General features: G+C 33.9%; 2 protein-coding genes across 2 annotated transcripts; one reads left to right on the top strand and one right to left on the bottom strand.

Annotated features, from left to right (window-relative positions):
• Window positions 1–1096: 1096 nt before the first annotated feature.
• LOTGIDRAFT_112354 (hypothetical protein) lies at window positions 1097–5639 on the top strand (the record flags this gene model as incomplete). The annotated part of the gene is made up of 10 exons (XM_009050385.1): window positions 1097–1391; window positions 1943–2047; window positions 2237–2452; window positions 2646–2801; window positions 2939–3063; window positions 3373–3564; window positions 3840–3946; window positions 4175–4369; window positions 4919–5016; window positions 5326–5639. The coding sequence occupies 10 exons, from the start codon at window positions 1097–1099 to the stop codon at window positions 5637–5639; spliced, it is 1803 nt and encodes a 600-aa protein (XP_009048633.1).
• A 1449-nt stretch (window positions 5640–7088) lies between these two features.
• On the bottom strand, window positions 7089–15578 carry LOTGIDRAFT_206138 (hypothetical protein; the record flags this gene model as incomplete). The annotated part of the gene is made up of 12 exons (XM_009050384.1): window positions 7089–7159; window positions 8321–8891; window positions 9198–9295; window positions 9704–9905; window positions 10152–10251; window positions 10431–10622; window positions 10914–11038; window positions 12388–12543; window positions 14172–14319; window positions 14555–14558; window positions 14790–14904; window positions 15395–15578. The coding sequence occupies 11 exons, from the start codon at window positions 15576–15578 to the stop codon at window positions 8581–8583; spliced, it is 1635 nt and encodes a 544-aa protein (XP_009048632.1). The 3' UTR covers window positions 7089–7159; window positions 8321–8580.
• Window positions 15579–18138: the final 2560 nt, after the last annotated feature.

Genomic DNA, 18138 nt, shown 5'->3' with positions numbered 1-18138 from the left:
AAACATGGTTGACAAAGTGCGATTATTAAACCACAGTGGTGATAGAGTATAGATAGTTTCTCTTACCAGCCGACCAGATAATTGGGTGATAATTGGGTGATAATATAACTTTATTAAAGTGATACATCATCTTCGGACTCTAGCATCATCGGTTAGTTCATTGGAATATCAACATGGCGTAATTCTCGGTAAAGTCAAAGAAATGGTTGTCGCTGGTCCTATTCTTAGTCAGTGGGTGGAAGTCTGGCGGTGACCTTGAATAAGTCATGTGCAATAATGTGTAACAGGAATTCCTTACTACAATAAACCCCTCCTATACCGACAATCATACGGAACAATAACAATGTTCTAGAACATATATCAGAGGCAGTAGGCCCTATTAGTCAGCAACTTTAGACTCTAGTACTGTTCCAATGACCTCGTGTTTTGTCCACCTGATAGATATAAATATATCTTTACTGTTGGTTTAACATACTGATCTACTTTCTTATACTACAGCTTGTATTCTTATCAAACAAAACATAGTCAAAGTTTGCCCGATTTGCCCCATTGTCCCAATCAAAACATAGTCAAGGTTTTTTCTGATTTGCCCGATTGTACCAATCAAAACGATAGCTATAGCGATTTTGTAATAATTTTCGTTGTCGTTCTTTAAAAGTCAAAATAAATCTATTATATATCATCCATCAGTAATTATAGCCTACTATGGTTGTCTATTTGCCATATATTTAAATTTCGTTATAGTTCGTCGTTCTATAAAAATAACATTCTGAATTTGCACGCTCTAAAGTTTTTTCAATACAAATTAAAAAACGGTGACGTATTACTGTATACTGTCACGATGCACCATCGGTTATATTTGTTATTTTCTGTGTCAGACGACACGAGTTACTGACAGTTTTATTAGCTGAATATATATAAATATCACTTGACAATGTTTTCTTGACTACTGGAGTATATGAATAATACTGTACAGTTTCTACTGCACACCTTTTATCAATGTCTTCTTCAGATTCGAGAAACGTTTCCGATGTGGGAGAACCTACTGTATGCACTGGGTGGGGCGACGGGGGCTGGATGGGTGGCGTGGAAAACAATGTTCCCCTGGCTGGGAGAAGATTTGAAGATACTGAGAGCCGGTGGTCCAGTCAAAAGGGCAGCAGAAAAGGCCGTGGAAAATGGATACTTGATAATTGACAAATTTGAGCACAAAGTAAAGATTCACCCCCAGAAACCGTTTATTATATACGAAGGCAATGTTTTCACGTACGAATTCGTAGATCAGCAAGCGAACAAAGTTGCTCGGATCGTCCGACAGTGGGGATTGTCTGAGGGAGATTCTGTGGCTTTATTTTTTCCGAATTCTCCGGAATACATCTGGACAATGTTGGGTAAGTTTGGAAATTCAACTTTTCACATTAATCAAAGACACTGAAAGCTATTTGCAGCGACAGAAGTTTCAGGTGGGCATTGAAAAGGCACAATACCGTTTTCCACTAGGGAGCCCCGGTTCCCAACTTGGGGTGCTTTCACCCCCCTAGGGGTGTCAGGGGTGTGGCCAACTGGTGTAGGAGAAGAATTTATTTTGAACTGAGAGAGCATCTCACATCAACACATGCTGAAAATGTGGATAAAACACATTTTTGGGGGTGTGGAAGGTCCAGGTGATTGCTCCAGGGGTGTGAAGGCTGAACAAGACTGAGAACCACTGTTTTAGAGATTCTACTCTCTATCTCAAGTCGTTTATGGCAGTAGATTTGACTAGTTTACAGCTCTCAATAAGGTTGAAACCTAACATCCCAAATATGATTCGTTCATAATGTTTCAAAGTTTTTAAAACTCAACTCAACAGCTTTATGGAAACCACCAAGAGTTGCCGAACTGGCTTTGCTGGTATAGACGTACAATCATTACAATGGTTTATTAAATTATTAAATTCCAGGGGTAGCTAAACTCGGAGTGACAGCCGCTTTAATTAACTGTAATTTACATGGTAAAGCTCTCGTTCATTCTATTAATCTGAGCGAGTCCAAATATCTTATAGTCGGTGCCGGTAAGTTATCTTAGTTTACCCATTACACACTGCATATGTCATGAATACCCTCCCAGAATACCTGATGTCATTGATTGGTTTGTCTCTCGGCAATGGTAATCCTTTCTGAGAAAATCCTCTATAGATACCGAACAATTTAACTCTTAAATTCATATACGACTAAACCCTTTTCTTCTATCCTAGATACGGGTCTGCTGGAAGTGATACAGGAGAGTCTTCCAGAGTTAAACCACTACGAGATTTATAGCCAGGGTTCACTTCAATCATCTTTACCAGACGGATTGGTTTCATTCGATGATTTGATGCTACGTGCCCTACCTACACCTATACACAAACACGTCCGTTCTAACGTTACGGTCATGTCTACGTTTTGTTACGTCTACACATCTGGGACAACAGGTAAACCATTTCATTAAATTGGTGAATGATCAATATGAGACCGCCGATCTCCCCTTGTTGATAATGCAAAAGATCTAAATTCCCTCGTCCAACAAATCTGGCCCTTTCCGTTCTTCGTACCTGTGATCCAATCCGTATATCAAGTCTGAAGTAATTTACCATTGTTTAATTCATCTTTAATCATTATTTTTAGGTTTACCGAAACCTTGTATCATCCTGCAACATAAAGCTATAAAGATCAGTAAATTATTATCATTTTTTGGTGGAAATTCTAAAGATATTGTGTATTTATTTCTACCTCTATACCATTCCTCGGGTCAGCTGAGCTGGTTGGGATCCATAGACTTAGGTACGTTGATTTGTTGTTCTGTTATTACGATAGGTACTGATCACAATAAAATCGACGACCAGCTTAAATGTATATCGTCGTCTTTGATTCATCGGCCGAGAGAGCTCTTATCACTTTTCTTCTTCCATTGTTTCCAGGAACTACTATAGTATTAAAAAAGAAGTTTTCGTTAAGAAGTTTTTGGAAGGATATCAAACTGTTTGATGTGACGATGTTTCAGTATATTGGTGAACTTTGTAGATATTTACTCTCACAGCCAAAGGTTATTGGTGTTTTTTCTCTAAAATTAGTCGACATCACTGGCAACAGATCCATTCAATGGTCATCTTTTTGCAGCTTGGTGTACTGCTTAATCGTCATCGGCGACCATTAATCGTTCGTTCCGTACCATCATACCGTACCAGCCCTAAACACGGCTTCATCTTCCGACGCCTGTACTTCACACCTCCTTAGTTGCGCCAATACCTTTGGCTTACAAACAACGATGGAGCCAGATTTAACTTTAAGATTTTCGTTATCTGGAGTGAATCATGAAAGTAGAGAATATCATTTACCATGATCTGAATTTCAGGATCCTTTGGAAACTCAACATAAAATAAAAGCAATCTTTGGAAATGGTTTAAGAAAAGATATCTGGGAGAAATTCCAAGCTAGATTCAGAATACCGTTGATAGTTGAATTCTTTGGAGCGACTGAAGGGACTGGGTTCAATTGTCAGTTATCAAATAAACCCGGGGCTATTGGTCGACTTTCACCCTTTTTGGTAAGTACACAATCATTGTCAATAAATTCAAATGTACTTATATATTATCATATTGACATCGAATGATGCGTTTAATTGGAAACCTTAAACTTACGACTTGTACTGTGATAAAGTCCACATAGCTTATAGCCTTCAATTTATAATTCAGTCTATCAGTTCGGTATACCTTTCACACAGTCCACTGTCTTAGCTAATAATAACTCGATATATATTATTATCAGTTATTAGGTTATTGTAACCAGTTGATATTATCAGATGATTGACCTGTATTTCAGAAAAGATTACCAGGTAATATGTCCCGTATTGTAAAATGTGATTATGAAACAGCTCAACCAATTAGAGATCAAAATGGTCGATGTATTGACATTAAGGCAGGTGGGTTGTTTTTTCATTGATTACAGATCAATCTCCAACATCCTACACAACAGTAGGACGCAAAACTACCTCATTCAAAGATTTGTAAGTAGCTAGTTAATGTCACATGTTCATACGATCCTCAGGCAATTCACTGTAGTCCACAGTCCTTCTATATGAGCTAACGTCCACAATCAAGAGAACTGTCGCAGTATTCAGAGTTTAAAACTTTGTCCACTTTATTTACAGGAGAGAGTGGGTTAATTATATCTGGAATTCCACCAGAAGCTCAGGTGAAACCACTGTATAAAGCTTCTGTTGAGGCAAATGATAAGAAAATAGTCAGGAATGCTTTTGAAGATGGTGACGTCTATTTTAATTATGGTGATACAGTTTATTTAGATCAAGATTATTTCATGTATTTTCACGATCGACTTGGGGATACCTTCAGGTAGGTCTCACGTTAGCATAGATCATTTAGTAACTACCATCAAACTTATCATATACAAGTTTAAGCAGGTATCATAATCAACAAAGTTTTGGTTTGTTGGTAACAATTCTAAAGCCGTAAGAGGTGTTTTTATAGAGCATTATATGAAATCTTAACTGCAAATCGTACATTTTGGTTACTTGTAGCTCTTCATATCGCGACCCTATAGTTAAGGTCAGAAAGCCAGACAAATTAAATGGATTTTGCATTGATTTCATAAGACTCTTAAGACCCCTCCCCCCCCCTCACTCTTCAAAAAATCATGCAGATAAACTGGTTCATGTCGTACACTAAATAATGTACAGATTAGTTAACGTTACCTGATTAGACATGAAAACGGGATACCTGCAGATAATATTGAAATTAAGTCGAATTTCTCTACTTGCAACTTTGTTTTTCTGAGTGCAATTATTGACTACTAGGATGTTAACTTTTCATGTGTGCATATAACCTTGATTTTAACAAAGGATACCGACAAGTAATTTTTATACTCCATTGTTTATATTATAGATGGAAAGGAGAGAACGTATCAACAACAGAAGTAGCTAATATTTTAACTGATATAGATTTTATACATGATGCTAATGTTTATGGTGTCACTGTTCCAGGTAGGATATCCGATGTTTCTGTTCATTCAAAGGAGACGACAATAACAGAGAATATAGATTTACGCATTCGGTACAATCTTTGTTTGCTTGATCTGTTATCTTAGTCAGTTGCATTCGACTCTGGTTTTTTGACTACAGGTTAAGACGTATGTACTTATTTTGACCACAATATTATGTTGTGTTGCAGATGTTGCACCAGTGGTTTGACAGAGAGATTGAAGGGAAAGGGGTGGAGAAGCTTAGTCATTGATTTGTTTTTAATATTGTCATGCTTCGAAATACAATGACAGATTCTGTTTTCTATTGCAGGTCATGATGGGAAGGCAGGGATGGCAGCCTTAACTTTAAACGATTTAACAAATTTAGACAGTGAACACTTACAATCGTTTTATCAACACTGTGAACACAACTTACCCCGATATGCTACACCATTATTTATACGGATATTACAAGAGGCAGTGTTAACAGCTACATTTAAACAAAGAAAGGTCGACCTTGCTAAAGAAGGTTATGATCTAAACGTTGTGGAAGATCCACTATTTATTCGAGATGATACACTAAAAACTTACATACCTCTTACAGAGACTGTTTTATCAACCATCTTGACCAAATCAAAGTTATAAACCATGTCGTGATGTGCCTATTTAAAAATAAATTTTTCTTGAAATTTTCTTTGGTTGCTAAATGTTTATGTTTGAGTGATACATGGTTTTCAAAGAACAATTTTAGACATTGTGTATAACGCCCTGGGATACAAGGAATTACTGATAGATATTTGAAAGTTAACTGGAAATTTCCTTATATCAAAAACCCATTTAGAACAATGGTACTAGACTTTTTATTGTAGGCGACAGGATGACTCGGTTTGTCTGGAGTATGACAGGTGCTCAGTCAACCAAAGCAAATCATAAACTTGCAAAGTTCAGTAATGATTTTTTAATAACTAATATTTGGAAATACTGAACTCGAAGTAAGAGGGACATGTTGTTATCGGCAATAAAGTATGTCAACGAACCTTTATCGTTCTCCATATCGTTTCAATCGAAAAAAAATCCACGCTTTATTAACTTTATGTGGGATGATAGGATGCCAAATACTTCGAATTGTACTCGGTTTTGTGCATTGTAGGAAGTTCCAAGGTGATTTTCCCCTACAATCTCAAGTAATTGATCGGTTAGAGAAGCCATAACTTACGGAAGTAATCAACAAGAGTTAGAAAACATCGGTAGAAAATGAATAAAAATTGTTTGTGGTGTAAATGACGGCCTCCTTTCTGAATCAATTCACTTCCGGAATTCACAATCAGCTTGTCATTGGGAAGATTCTTAATACACAGTTGGATCCCAACCACCAAACCGGAAGTTAGCAAAAATGGGTATTGGTTATATTATGTACCAGAGGCTTCATTATATTTGGAAAAAATCTGATTCTGTAAGGTAACTGTCAAGGTGTTTTCAATCTACTACAGTATAGTTTCTGTCCTTGCTATAAGCAGTTTTGAAAGTGGTGCAATAAAAAATACGTACCTAAATTTGAATTACTGTTTCTTTTCTTGTAAAGACTATTGGAGGACGGCACATAATATTCTGTAATGAAAATAGAATAGAAATTTAAATGATTTTCATTCATCCAAAGTATAAGATATCCTTGTAGTGTTTTATTATTTCATATTGAAGTCAAGTATGTTGTTGAGTCTGGTGCTATGGGAAATGATTTGTATATTATCAAATGGTTAATGTATGTGTACTGTATATTTGCGAGTATAATGCGCAGTATTTTTTTTTATGTGTAAATGAGGAGTGTAAATAGTGGATATTTTTCTACATATATATTTCTCTGTTCTATTTATGTAATACTTTGTTGTCAGTTGTTTATATTAAATTCATTAAAAAATTTAATGCTATTACTGGTGAAAGAGAATTCATAAAACCCCAGGCTGCTTTATACTGTGAGGGTTATAAATGTTAAAAGGTTTTGCATTGATTATCTTGCTTGAATATTAACATCTAGAGTGTCGAGGAATACAAATATACCTATAATAAATAACTTCGAGAAAAACAACATTATAATATAAAGTTTACCTTTCTAGACTATAAAAGCGGGTACTGGCAATTTTCACAGTTGACAATTGATATCATTAAAGAGTTAGATAAATACCAAATAAAAAATATAAGCTATATTGAATCTCCAATTGACAATTTGAAAAACAAGTTGAGCATACCCTGCCTTGCTGTCCTGTCCTGTATTTTAAACTCAGACAGGAAGTTTAATACACTGTTATATTCAAAATTTCACAAAATCAATTTTTAATATAAAACATTCTTTAAAAAAATTCTAATCATAAAAATTAAGCATGTAACATAAACTTAAAAAGTTAAAATTTTAAATTAAAATACATAATGACTATTTTAACAATGATAAAAAAAATCTATTTCACAAAAATCTGAAATTCCATTACAATAAAAAGACAATTCCGTTAATCAAAATCTCATCCAAAGCATGGCAAAATCAGGAGTAAAAATATTATAGTAGTGGACTCCTCCAAAGAGAAGTACCAAATCAATCTTATTAGTTGTATAATAATGAACAAAATAAATTATCAAACATAAAACAACTATTAGTAATCAGCAATTTAAAAACATGATAAGAAATCCATTTGAAAGATAAAATATAGGTTAAAAACAATCTCAGTTGTATTTTAAATAACAAGATTATCCAACAGAATATGTTTTAGATGTTTAATATGTCTCTATATTTATAAAAGTTCTACAACGTTAAAGATGAATTTGATAATTTCAAAGGAAATATTTTTGGGTTATTCTAGAAACAAGGTATTGTGCTTAGAACTTTCTCTGATTAAAAGAATATAACTTGTTGTATTTAGATTAGAAATATTAATAGCCTTATTTCAGTACTACACAGATAATAACAATACATAATAAAAAGATAAACTTTCTAAAAATCTGCTGCCTGTCCTGATTGCATTAATATTTGTCAAATATTTCCCCAATTTATACATAATGCCAGAATCTTAACACCTTGGTATGAATGTATGAATGTTAGTTTACACACATCATAAATCTTTTGTTTTATTTGAACATCTGAAGATTTTTTCAATCAAAATATTAAATTACCCTCCACAATTTGTGAAAAGAAGAAAATTTGTATAAAAATGATAATAAAACCATTCACACAACCTATTTGAAAACTGGACACTCACACAACACACACTGAGGTTTCTGTTACATGATATCTGTGGTTTGACGAGATAAAAAAACTACGAGTTGATCAGCCTCATTTTAACTCAAATCAAAAAACATATCGCGCTCCTTTACAACCTTTCAAACTCTTGCACTTTCCCTTTCATTAATATTTATTTTATCAGAGCACAATATCTTTTATTGAATTTCAAAATTATTGATACAGTAACTGTATAAAGATAACAGAAATCCAGCTGTATTAACTGGTAAATTAAATATTTAGATGACTATACAGAAAGCTGAAATTGAGTTCTATCAACTGGTAACAATATTAATAATACTATATTCCCCCAAAAATAAAACTTTATAATTTAGATTTTAATATAACCGGGTATAAATCTGTAGTTAAGGGAATGTAAGTAGCTCGTTTGGAATCTCTAAAATATAATGCATCACTAACAGATAGAGGATCAAAACCCTCTTTAACAATGTCCCTTTTCTTCTGTTTATACGTTACTGTTAAAATATCTTCTTTCAATACACGTAAAAATATTGGCACAGCATAATGTGGAAGCTCCTTTTCACAATGTTCATAAATAACCTTGAGTTGTTTTGTTGTTAATTCTGAATCGTTGTATAAAGTTATTGCTGCCATTCCTGCTCTACCATCTTGTCCTAAAATAAAACAAATTCAAATATAACTGGAATGGATGGGAATCAGAAATGTACGTGAGGATCTGAAGGAATTGCAATTTTAAATTCAAATAAAATGATATGGTGTTTTATAATCTCAAATAACTTTAAACTGATTACAGGCCCAGTCTGATATGACCACCAGGGTTGAAGAATTTCGGCAGATTTTATCTCGACCTACGGCAGGATTGAGCCCTGGGCTTTCGTCTTAACTCGCTGAGAAACTGCAGCTCCAATTTGAGGTTCAACATTTGTAGCTAACTATCAGAAGAATGAAAGCCACCCTACCTGGAACAGTGACACCATAAACATTAGCATCATGTATAAAATCTATATCAGTTAAAATATTAGCTACTTCTGTTGTTGATACGTTCTCTCCTTTCCATCTATAATATAAACAATGGAGTATAAAAATTACTTGTAGGTATCCCTATCTAGCTTATTTTAGTCACAAACGACAGTATTGAGTGCCTCATTGGGCTCATTAAGATGGGTGAAAACTGAGAAATTTTAAATGATTTTTTACATGACTTGCAGGTATCCCATTTTCATGTCTAGTCAAGAAAACTTTAATACTGAACGCATTAATTAGCTTTGGGAAATACATGAGCTAATGTCCATGTTTCTTAATTAAGAGGTGGTTCGAGAGTGAAATAAAATCGATGCAAAATCTATTTCATCTGTCTTGCTTTTTGACATAAATTATAGACAAACGATATGCTGAACTACCAGTAACCAAAAAAGTAACGCACACGCATAAAAATGTTATTAACGAATGTCAACAAAAAACATACCTGAAAGTATCTCCAATTCTATCATTAAAATAAAGAAAATAGTCTTTATCTAAATATAACAAATCACCATAGTTAAAATACTCGTCACCATCCACGAAGGCATTCCGAACTATCTTTTTATCATTCTCGGCACGTGATGCCTTGTACATTGGTAAATCTTTGGTTAAAGGGTTGACACCACTTAATAATATACCAACTTCACCTGTAAATACAATGGTTAAAGAAACTGTTAACTTAGACACAATTAAACTAAAATATAAGCTACATGGACCTTTGAAAGGGATGCTGAGTTGACAAACCTAGATACCAAATAAACAGTATCAGTTACATGGCCTCTTCTAAATGATGCTAAGTTAACTCAGTCCCAGATTGGCATCAGACAATCTAGTGAGGTCATTGACTCATTCACTGAAGCAACTTGTTACAAAATAAAATAATTCAATCTTACCGGGTTTGATAGGAATACAGCGACCATTTTTATCTCGAAGAGGCTCAGCTGTGTCATAATCATATTTTACCAGTCGACGAGGAAATGGCTCAAGTTTTTGCTGTAAATACAAAAATTTCATCAAATGGCATTTAGCAAATGACACAATGAAAATAGATAGGTAATAAAGTCATCATGATGGTAAAACTATCAAGATATGTGACTATGGGCCTGTCTTTTCAGATCAAGTTGATAATACTTTTATACATTTTAAGAAATAAATTATAACATATAACTTACTATAAAAGGAGACAATCTTCCACAAGAGCCAGGTTTATTGGACAGTTGAAATAGAAGAGTATTTCCCTCGGTAGCTGCGAAAAACTCCAGAATCAATGGGATTTTAAACCGGGTTTGAAACTTGGTCCAGATATCTTTCCGTAAACCGTTTCCAATGATAGCTCGTACTTTATGTTTGCTATCTAGTGGACTCTAAAACATAAAATCATAAATTTATGAGACCGTAAAATAAATATTGCAATTATTAAGTGATTGGTTGATCATATTTAAATACTTTTGAGAGTCTACATAGCTAAATGTAACACTTTTAATTTGTAAAGATGTTTTCTAAAATTTCTTTGTGTATCTGGGACACTGATAACATCAATTTGCACCTTTCATATTTTCAGTCTGTGAGTCTTGCAAGTCCACTGAAATCACTGTCGCAAAAGCTGATCATAATAAATTTAGCCTGGGTTAATAAGTCTCTCTGATAATACTTACTGGTGGCTGTGACAATAAATAACGACACAGCTCTCCGATATACTGAAATATCGTCACATTATAGCGTACCACATCTTCCCAGAATTCATGGGCTGAAAACTTCTTCTTCAAAACAATCGTACAACCTTTTAAAAGTAAGATCAAACTTCTGAATACAGAACTGTCATTACGTCAAATATTGTAACGAAATTTTGACATGAACTTTTGACTAGGTAATAATTTAATTTTATAATAAAATTTAAAATTCAAGTGTGACTTTAACTTTGTAATTCATTTGTAAATGAGGTTGTCAATTCTAATCTAATTAAGTTAAAATAATAATAAAACTTTGGTTGATAATATGATAAATATCATAGCAAGCTTAAAGATCGAGAAAAGCAGCAGAGCTAAAGCAAGACAAATATTTAACAGATTATTTGTGGTATAGAAGTGGAATAAATTTGTACAATCACTCAAGTTCTTGTGTAAGTCTCAGCGTTTAAACTTTCATTATTAATTCTCAATATTCTTTAGCTCTATTCAATTTTTGCTCCTGTTCAGAGAGTTCCTTACTTTTCTTATTTACCTCAAATCCCATGAATGTACAATGGAAAGTTGACTTTTATCTCTACAAGTAGGAACTAGATTTATAATCCGAAACACATGTCCGCAGCATGAGTTGAGCTGTAGTGGATTAGAAATTTTGAGAAACACATTCAACCAAGTTGTAAATCTGAATGCAAAGTGTTTTCATATCAAGTTTTAAAATAACAGTATGTATTAATAAATGATAATACAGGAACCTATCTTAACAGTTAGTATTATGGACTATTCTAATTAATCAACAAACCTGCGTTCAACCCACTCCATAGACTCATACAAGCTGCTGAATGGAACAGCGGCAATACAACATATAATGTATCCTTGTCACTTAGTTCCAGAGCAAAATGCGTGTTACCGATAGCATGGGCTTTAATCTGTTGTATATACACTGGCTTGGGTAGACCTACAATTATTGACATATGAAATGAAATGAAGTTTAACATCTTAATGCTGCGACCTTATTCGGCTAATGAAATGAAACGCTGCCTGTATGAGCAGGTGCTCCTTTATTTTTCCATACCTTCAGTCCTATTTTGGTAAATTACAGATAGTGAAGCAGTAAGCAGCAAGCAAGAGGTATTGATTTGAATCTGATTTGCAGTAGATATTTCATGATTTATATGACAGAAGAAATTCAAACCAAATCTTCAATATTTTTAAGTAATATATTCGTTATCATTTAACTTAGAATTCAGGGTATATTTATGAAGTTATACTTCCTAATTCTAGGAATTCTATGTAACAATGAAGATTAAGACAATTGTAACACTTTATATATCTATCAGATGATTATCAGATGATTATCAGATGATTATCAGATGATTATCAAATCAACACCTCAGATGCAGAATTCAGCAAGCACCTGCAGATACTTTCCCTGGCTTCTATTTACCTACGTTCAGCCCACTACACAGGTTATACATTCCAGCACTATGGAACAGAGGCAGTGTGTTATACAGAATGTCCTCTGGGGTGATAGAAAACGCATAGAGGACATTACAAAAAGCATAGACCTTAAAGTGTTGTATATGTACTGGCTTAGGATAACCTAAAAATCAGCAAAAATTATTTTTCAGTAGGCTTTACTAAAAACTTAAGATAGCTTGCGTTGCAAGGTAACATATGCCCACTGGCAGCTGTCTTTAGTGACTAAAGTACGAATTTTCTCATATTGAAGAAATTATTCATGCTGAATAATTCCACAAAATTTTTTAAAATCAATATCAATAACCCAAATATAACAAACAATTATATCACACAGCTCCAATCAAGGGCAAAAAACAACTTTCTACCCGTGTTTACAAAGTCAAGGGCAATAACTCAAAAAATGTTCATCAAAAAAATATCTCTTGTTAGAACTTGTCCGAGATCTTATCAATTCCAATGATCACACCAAGTTTCATCAGAATCGGTTGAAAACTGTAGCTTCTATTGTACTCACAAATTTTAACGCGATTTTACAAAGTCAAGGGCAATAACTCAAAAACTGTTCATTGAAAATGCATCAAATTAGAACTTGTCCGAGATCTTATCAATTCCAATGATCACACCAAGTTTCATCAGAATCAGTTGAAAACTGTAGCGTCAATCCTGCTCACAAACTATTTTTAACAAATTTCAACACGCTTTAACAAAGTCAAGGGCAATAACTCAAAAACCGTTCATCAAAAATGCGTCAAATTAAAACCAAGTTTCATAAGAATCCGTTGAAAACTGTAGCTTCAATCCGGCTCACAAACTATTTTTAACAAATTTCAACACTTTTTAACAAAGTCAAGGGCAATAACTCAAAAACTGTTCATCGAAAATGCGCCAAGTTAGAACTTGTTCGAGATCTTATGAATTCCAATGATCACACCAAGTTTCATCAGAATCGGTTGAAAACTGTAGCTTCAATCCTGCTCACAAACTATTTTTAACAAATTTCGACGCGTTTTAACAAAGTCAAGGGCAATAACTCAAAATCTGTTCATCGAAAATGCGCCATGTTAGAACTTATCCGAGATCTTATCAATTCCAATGATCACACCAAGTTTCATCAGAATCGGTTGAAAACTGTAGCTTCAATCCTGCTCACGAACTATTTTTAACAAATTTTGACGCGTTTTAACAAAGTCAAGGGCAATAACTCAAAAACCGTTCATCGAAAATATGTCAAATTCGATCTTATCAATCTAAAGCATCACACCAAGTTTCATCAAAATCAGATAAAAACTGTAGTCTCTATAGCGCTCACAAGAAATGTTGACGGACGGACCGACGGACAGGGGCGACGACAATATACGACCACATATTCATGTGGGCGTATAAAAATTAATAAGATTGATCATTCATTGAACAATGGAAAAAAAATATATCATTAGATTAAAGTTTAAAACAAAGAAATCAAACATATTTCAACAGTGCAGGGACAAAAGTGCCACACAGTAAGTCTTCAGGGTATAATATGTCAACTCAGTTATCCTCACTACTCAGGGACGAAAACATAACTTGGTAAATGTGTGGGATATAAAAACTTAACTCTTAACAATTTGTACAATATTATCAAATCACTGAGCATAAAACAAGAAAGTGGTCTACGTAGTCATGGTATAAGACGTAGATGTAATATCTTGACCATTGTGAAGATCAGGGATGAAAATACACAGTGTGAGGGGGATAATTTTTTTGACATACCTGTTGTTCCAGATGTGTAAATAAAGCAACACGTATCGAATGGTTTGATATCACGTCGTACACTACGATCTACAGGGACAGGTAGCGCCCTCAACATTAGATCGTCAAAAGATATAAAATCCGATGGTAGTTGAGAGGAGGGAAGACCCTGGATGTAAACCTTTACGTTTGGCATATCTTGATGGGCCTCTATCACATTCTTTAATAATGCCTCACCTGTTAGATAACAGAAATTTAACAACAGTTTAAATAAACAAAATACATAATGAGCTAAATGCTAAAATGGTTTAAAATAAAGTAACACATCGTTCTATTATAGAGATTGTAAAGAGGTTTTATAAACTTTTTTCAATATTAGGGAGACAGATAGCACTGATTCGTACCATTCTAATTTTAAATCAGACATCTGTGGTTCTTCATATTTCACTAAAACTGAGCATTTTACGATGTGACTATTGTAAAGGCCCTTATCAGGTTGGCTGGAAAATTGAAATAAATGGTGCAAATTTTGATTCATTAAGGTACATGTCAGTTTTCTCTTTTAGAGACTTGATGATTTGCAGTTTGGATTACATGGGTCTGGTTTCTCTGAACAATAATAATAATGAAATAATGTACCTACCCTCTCCGACAATAATAGCCAAGGATTCACTGGACACGACAGAATGGGACAGAGATTTGGAATGTAGACTAGTATTTATCATAGCGACAGTTATTCCCAACTTTAAAAATCCTACAATTAGAGAGGTCTGATTCATTAAAGACATAAGACTCATCATTTGCTTGGTGATGAAGTGCCTTGGGTTTGAATCTTCCACAGAAAGAAACATTATGATGTCATGGCCTCTGCTTCAGGTCGGACAGTTGATAGGGAAATAAGCTTACATAATATTACATTGAAAACTAATGATATAACGAAACTCACATAAAGTGAATAAAATAAGAACTTGACCTACATCTACTTGATAAGAGCTAATTTGCTATCAACAAATGTTAAGGGTATTAAACCCTTCATCAGGACACCTGATTTGAAATTGCTGGGTTATCAATTGCACTAAATAGTCTGTCTTGAAATACATGTAGCAATCTTGCTGAAAAATCCCGAGGTGAAATGAGATTAACTGAATATTGATCATCTAAATATCATACTAATATAAAGATAAACAAATAAAAAAAAAAATTCAATATCATCAAAATAAAGCAGGTTATATAGATCAACTAACCTAAAAATGTCCAAATAAACTGAGGTGAATTGGTACAGTATAAGGAAACAGTATCTCCAAATTTTAATCCTAGAGACTTCGCAAGGTTCGCTACCTTATTTGCATATTCATCCACCATTCTATACGAGTATAAACAGTCTTCATAAATTAAACAGGTCTTCTCCGGGCTTCTGCTAACGCTCATTTCAAATTTATCAATCAGATTCAGCCCCTGTTCAATATCTGGATTTTGTTTTTTGAAGATTTTCATCCCACAGCGAATTATTTTCAAATCATCTCCAATCCATGGAAACTTTGTCCGCCATGTTGCTATGGCAGCCCCTGTCACCCCCGCTACTCCATATAATATCTTCTCCTTTTTCATTGTCAGGGGTAACTAGACCACTCTCCCCTGAAATATAAACACAATCAGTCAAACATTGAACAATATCAGCTTATCAGACAAAAAAAAATATTTTCTCACAATATTGAGCTTATCAGTTATCAAAAATCAATATCATTATTATATTTAAGTTGTTATAAAGAACTTTTTATGTATTTATGGCTTATATTTACATCATTCCAATTGTAATGGTGATGATGGTGATGGTTACCAATGGTGACCGCACTTAAATTTAGTAGAATTACATGACCCACAAAGGCTTGACTGAAAATTTAAATTGGTGCTAACCAAATAATACTTAGTAAGTCTATAAAAATATGAAATGAAACCTAAATACAGAGTAGCAAACACACTTATTAGATATGTAGACTCACTGAAAGAGATGTCAAAAAAAAAATTTCTTCCAACAAAATAAGATGAAATGGAGACCTGTACAGTTAGTTATTTATCATTTGTACTGATGCATGCAGAATAGGACGATTTTATTAACCAACTGAGGGGATCTTACTCAATACATCAGTCAAGCTTTTACACATACCATCTAATAGGTATTAACCCCTCAAACATCTGTCAAGTGCCTAATGATGTCAAGGTATTAGACAGAGTTTGTAACAGCTTGACATTGTGAAGAATGTGAGAGTCTGTATGTATAGTGTACAGAATATATTTCAAGCTTCATTGATTAACATATCAACATTCAAACTCGCAACAGGTGATTTTCTGGTCACTGATTCTATCTGATTGTCATGCAGGTCTGGAGATGTTTCATGTTTTATCTGCAGGCTGCCTACAATAAATACTGATCTTATGATATTCTTCTTTAAATATTCAGTCACAATTTGCCCAATAGCATCACAAGTTGTCATAAGTTATCATGGTATATCAAAAACACTGTTAGTAAAAGAAGTTGGATGATGTAAACTGATGAATATCTCAAAATTCCTCACATACAATAAATAAATCTTCAATTGAACAGGGCATTTGATTGATTCAATACTAAATGAACAAGATACATAACAATATTGTCAGATCACAGATGGCATAAGTGGGCACAACCTTAGAAAAACACGCAATTAAACATCCAGTGTTCAATATGGGGAATTTTGCTGAGCCAAACAACTAGATACTCTATCATGATGACAGCAACTTTCATCTGTGACAGGAAAACCTTCTCAAAACGATCTTAGAGCTAGTAGGAAGTCCTAGGATGTGTTCTACCAGTGTCTCTAGGGTATCTTATTCCTAGTCATTAGTGCTAACATCCTTTCCACAATTATGTAACCTGGTTGGAAATATCCACACTTCAAGGTTGACAAGCAAGCAATGTAACCATTTCTCAAAGGGGAATGTATTTCTATTAATTCATTAATCCTATGGAATTCTAATACAAAAGCAGAAACTTCAATTTTGATCTACAAAATTCAATTCAGCAACATTTAAAAGTAAAGAGTGACATTTTGTAGAAGATGGCTCTCCATAAAATCTGCAGACGTGAATCGTACATTTGGTTTATCAATGGCTATTTCGTTTGCGATTCGTGTAACAATATTCTAAAATGATGGCCTCACTGTACCTGATGAATTCCACTCAAGTACAACTGCAATCAAACCGCTTACATAAACTAAATATTGGAAAAAGGTGGTTGAAATCTTGCCTACCTAATCGGCTAAATCGTGTCGGTCAAAGGTCGATCGTCAAGGGAGAAATTTTGTTAATAATTTTCAATAATTCAATTTCCGACATTTTTTTTTAAAATGATTTTTTCATGATTAATTCTTTTGATTTCGTTGATTTATAGAAATCTATATTCTACTTGATATTCATAATTCAAAACATTATTGTGTAAATTATTATTCGGGTGTTTAATAAACAATGATTTCTCCTTCTCATTCATAACGCTAAGACCACAGTTAAATTATTTTCTCCATAATAGATAGCCTTATCACTTTAATATTGAAAATATCTTAGCAAAGCAACTTATTTGGGAGGATTTGGGGAGACAGTAGGTCTTCAGAAGCCAGTAGATTTCAGATAGCCTGAGATGAATTTTGAGCACTTAGGAGGCCTAATTTTCACTTCAAAATAAGACGTTTCACAGGTCTGATGGGGGAGGGGCTACCATGACCACCCCCTAATTATGCCACTGCCATTCTAGATAAATAAACTTTATTTACAATTCTTCCATTAATATACTTGTAGCTTAAAGCTTAAAATAAAATCACCACCTGTACTCACTATTCTAGTCAAGTTAGATACTTGTTCATATTCAGCTCTGAGCCAAAACAAAAACACAAACAGTTCACTTTATTTTGTGGTAGAATACATAATATTAGAAACTATACAAGACAGACTTCTCTATATA

The sequence above is a fragment of the Lottia gigantea genome (genome assembly GCF_000327385.1).
Source record: "Lottia gigantea unplaced genomic scaffold LOTGIsca_15, whole genome shotgun sequence".
Taxonomy (NCBI): domain Eukaryota; kingdom Metazoa; phylum Mollusca; class Gastropoda; family Lottiidae; genus Lottia; species Lottia gigantea.
The sequence above is the reverse complement of the archived record's forward strand: the minus strand, read 5'-3'. Positions and strand labels throughout refer to the sequence as shown.